This window comes from Oreochromis niloticus, linkage group LG4, assembly GCF_001858045.2.
Source record: "Oreochromis niloticus isolate F11D_XX linkage group LG4, O_niloticus_UMD_NMBU, whole genome shotgun sequence".
NCBI lineage: Eukaryota > Metazoa > Chordata > Actinopteri > Cichliformes > Cichlidae > Oreochromis > Oreochromis niloticus.
Genome location: NC_031969.2, coordinates 26,887,289 through 26,891,504, shown reverse-complemented (window position 1 = coordinate 26,891,504; position 4,216 = coordinate 26,887,289). Strand labels below are relative to the sequence as shown.

The 4,216-nt window shown below is 41.8% G+C and overlaps 1 protein-coding gene across 1 annotated transcript; it reads right to left on the bottom strand.

The window, feature by feature from the left end:
- Positions 1 to 965: 965 nt before the first annotated feature.
- On the bottom strand, positions 966 to 3,600 carry 42sp43 (P43 5S RNA-binding protein). The gene is made up of 9 exons (XM_003442148.5): positions 3,353 to 3,600; positions 3,136 to 3,236; positions 2,972 to 3,068; positions 2,751 to 2,839; positions 2,449 to 2,522; positions 2,202 to 2,282; positions 1,876 to 2,105; positions 1,671 to 1,724; positions 966 to 1,505 (listed from the first exon to the last, which is right to left on the bottom strand). Exons 1-9 carry the CDS (start codon positions 3,485 to 3,487, stop codon positions 1,245 to 1,247), a joined length of 1,122 nt encoding a protein of 373 aa, XP_003442196.2. The 5' UTR covers positions 3,488 to 3,600; the 3' UTR covers positions 966 to 1,244.
- Positions 3,601 to 4,216: the final 616 nt, after the last annotated feature.

Here is a 4,216-nt window from a genome sequence, read left to right as displayed (position 1 = left end):
CACACCTAGAGAACTTAATGCAATCCCAAAAGAGCTGCTGCTCTACAAACTAGGAATTTGTCATTAACATAAGATAGGGCATGAATGTAACACCCCAGTATACACAACAATGACTAATGCTAAAGCCATTGTTAATTCTTACGCTTATCTTTCTAAAAGCGGAGATCATGGCATCAAATTGCATTACACTAAATCTGTGGAAGTGGCCACCAACTGTAGGCCACTTCCACAGATTTAGTGTAATGCATTGATGCAATTTCAACACTGAATTTTGAGAACCTTTAGGAGAGTTTGGTTTGATTTTCACAAAAATTTATCTGTTCTGCATTTCTGCGGCCGCCTGTATGTGTGTGATTGGCCAAAGTTGTCATACGTTTTTAAAAACATGGCTGGTAGAAGTTACCGAAGCTCAAATATCTCCCTTCATGTAGGGAGACATCCATGTTATGAACTATTGAAGTCTTTGTGTAACACCATAAACCACAAAGAACCGAGGTTGTACACAGGAGAAAATTAGTTGCAGCTCAACTTTGGACAGGTGGCCAAATTTACTCTGTACATATGAACTGCCATTCCCCTTTTGTGTAACCAAACATGAAAGGCCAGGCTCTAAACTGCAACAGCTTAACCTCCATTGTACAGATCTGACAGCAGACACTCATCTTTGTGTTCAAAGTCTCATCCGCCTCCAAAATGACATGCTGTGTGACTCAGTTCTTACTCATGTGCAGCGCTTTGTTCATATTTAATGAGCTCCAACATGTTCAGCAAATGTCAACTGATATGTGCAGCCAAAGTGAGCACAAAAGATGGATGCAGGAGAAGAACAGCTGTTTGTGTTCACAATGAGATGCAATTAATATGACTAAAAATCTTGGTCCTATGCTTCCTTCAGCACCTGCCACTGATGGGCTGACCTTCAGCAGTTCGCCTAAACACTCAAGCACTCAGAATTCAAGCACCACTGAGGAAAATCACAACTAATTTTATTGGGTCAAAAGCCATGTTACAAAATAAGCGTTTCAGCTGACACCTTCCATCCTCAGAATAAGACTCAAAAGCTTGACATCCTAATCAATGTGTCAAGTTACACTGCTTTGAAATTTAAGTATTTTAATGTATACAATCTACATTCAAAAGGAAAAAGACCCATTGTCTAAACAAGAAAAAAAACACTTTGGTCCAACTTTGAAACATAATGTATAAACTTAACCAAAAAGCACTTGGACTGGAAGCATCCTCATTTAACCTTTTACTGGCGCAATCTCGTTCTTCTCCAGAGCCTGATGCTGTTTGATCCCAAACAGGTTACGCAGATTGACTTCTGGGTCAACATAGTGATGGATCTTGCGCTCATTGAAGAGGCCTGAGAGGTTCGTTTCCACCTTGGCACGTCTGGAGATTCGCATGCGCAGAGCAAATAGGTGACGCAGGTTTTCCTCCACGAGTGGCAGATTTTGTCCATTCAAGCGCTTCTGCCAGGTTTTCCTGGGTCGCTGGCGTTTCTGTTGAGTCAGAAGATCAAAATGATGAACTTGGTTCAACTCTACATATTAAAAATAAATGAATTAGTGAAACTCCCAGATTTAGGCCTGAAGAATTTAGATTGTAACAGGTTTGCAGAGAAATATGTAGGTGCTTTAGTCTACTTCTACACTATTAGGTCTTACTTTCAGAGTGGTAGCATTTGGGTCATGGCGAAGTAGGTGTCTGCTCATACTCTCCTGCAGAATAAAAACAGTCAATACACAAGTTCCAAAAAATTGCAAATCAAGTTTATTATTAAAGCTACTTTAAAACTGGATGTTATTTTTCACTGCCATCTCTTTTGATTTAAAGTAGGTACACATTTCCAGTTTCTTGCTAGATACCTACCCGCATAGCAAACATGCGAGTACAGTCAGGGAAGGAGCATCTGTATTTGAGCAGGTCAAGGTGCACCTTGCGAATATGGTGCTGCAGGTTAAAGGTTGTAGAAAAGTAAGCCTGGCAGTCATCTCTGGGACAGACCAGCACAGGCTTGTGGGAAGCATGCATCCGCTTGTGCCTCCGCAAAGAATCCACTTTCTTAAACTCTTTCTTGCACACTTGGCATGTAAATGTGGCTGCAACACACAAAAAAGCAATGATTAACTGGGCCATCCTTTAACCACAAAGCACCGAGTAGGGAAACAAAAACTATGTTCTATGGTCAAATTCACCTGGGTGTTTAATCATGTGTTTCTGAAGTTTCCCCCAGGTATGTTCAAATACCTGGCAATTAGCATGAGGGCAGCGGTAACCTGCAGAGACCAGACAAATGAGATCATCCACCATCTCCCTTCTGGGCCATGTTTATTTTGTCTTCAATGCATGAAAAGGTTACACACAAAAGCATTCAACCCCATTTTAATGAAAAAACTGTACCGAGATTAAAGACGACAAGTCCCCCACCAAGATTAAACCAACCTGCATGCTTCTTCTCGTGGGCTTTGCGGGCAATATGGGAGTCAAATGTGGCAGTGCATCCATCCTTTGAACATCTAAGTATCCCAGGAGTAGAGAGAAGTACAAATTAATCACAGAGGCCACCCCCACACAGGCACTGGCAGCTCATTGTGCAGGTATAAACGCTGATTAAAACAGCAGAAGTATCATCTTTAATACAGAAACTCATGTGACCGCTTCAGCCATTTCTTTTATGACACAAAATAGTGTCAGTATATGTTAAAGCAGAGCAAAATCTGAACTAAGCTATTATATGGACTTACTTGAACTTGGCAAACATTTCATGTTCCTTCAAGTGCATCTTAAACAATCTGCGCTTTTTGAAGGTCAGAGAGCAGTTTGGCTGCTTGCACTATAGGACGGGAATGCACAAGTGATTAAAATGACAAGGCTTGAAAACCGGTTTATCTCAAAAGTAAACGAAGCTGGTGTAAATTATGCTGTTTTGGTGCCATCTGGTGGATAAGTGTATATTCACACAAACCTTGAAGTACTTATTTTTGTCTCCATGGGCGAAGCGCACGTGTCTCTTCAATTTGCTTGCGTGGAAGAAAGTCTTTGTACAGGTCACAAACTTGCATCTGCATAAATCAGAAACCAAAGTGAGACGACAGTCGAGAGAAGGAAAACTGTGTTTGAGTTACTTACTTGAATTGCTTCACCCCGGTGTGCTCAAGCATGTGGCGCCGCAGGTGAGAGCTTCTGGAGAAGCGACGACCGCAGCCGGCAACTGCGCACTGGCACGGGCGCTGCACACATTTATCATAGTTGTAAAGTTACTGTTTCTTACTTTATTTTTCAGTTTGAAGGGTTTATCCGCTAGCTAGAAAGACTTTGGCACTGCGTGATTAAATATTTTCCTTACCGCCCCGGTGTGCACAGTCTCATGCTCTTTGAGTTTCCACTGCCTGGTGAAAGTTGCGCCACACTCGCCATGAGAACAGCTGAACAACTCCAGCGGTTGACCGCCGACAGGTTTCCCAGCTCGCATGTCATTCATTTTCTTCTGATATCTGAAAACTACTCTAAAGACAGAACGTTATGGAAACCGCGCCGCTGTTCCCTGCCTGTCTTATACTCTCTGGAAAGCTTTTAATTAGTTAATTGGCAGCGTCCAGACGCCAGGCGATGAGTCAGGCTTTACTATACTCTAAGAGCGAACCTGAAACTAATTAACTGCTAATTACCTCATTTTCCGCCACTTGGCCCAGCTGTAGTCACACAAACCTGGGCAAACCAGCACATCAATCAGCTCATCACGTTGCTGTTCGTGAGTGCTGCTATACTTTTTTTTCCTTTAGTGATATAGTAAAGGATAAAGAAGACGCATATGAGATTAAAAACAGCAAACTGTGATATAAAATATGAATAGGGGGAGTATATTGTAAACATGTCTTCATGAAAATGGCTCGTTATTATTTAACAATAAAGAGTCCTCCAACAACAGCCCTTACTAACACTCCACTGAAGCTCTTCTTCACTTTGTAATCAGGGTTATACCTGTGGCAAGAGGTACCATGGGAAATATACACTCACTGCCCACTTTATTAAGTACACCTTGCTACCAGCAGGTTGAATCCCTTTTTTTTTGCCTTTAGAGCATTACTAATTCTCCATGAGACAAATTCAACATGGTGCAGGAAAAACTGCTCAGAGATTTTGGTCCAAATTTATACGATAGCTTAACACAGTGGCAACTTGTCAGCTGCACACACATAATACAGACCTC

Excerpts from the sequence above, each read along its gene's own strand:
- 42sp43 (XM_003442148.5), bottom strand. The coding sequence starts at position 3,487 with ATGAATGACATGCGAGCTGGGAAACCTGTCGGCGGTCAACCGCTGGAG. Across the intron at positions 3,237-3,352 it reads AGACTGTGCACACCGGGGCG|CGCCCGTGCCAGTGCGCAGT; the intron begins GTAAGGAAAATA and ends AAATGTGTGCAG. Across the intron at positions 2,283-2,448 it reads CCACGAGAAGAAGCATGCAG|GTTACCGCTGCCCTCATGCT; the intron begins GTTGGTTTAATC and ends TGGTCTCTGCAG.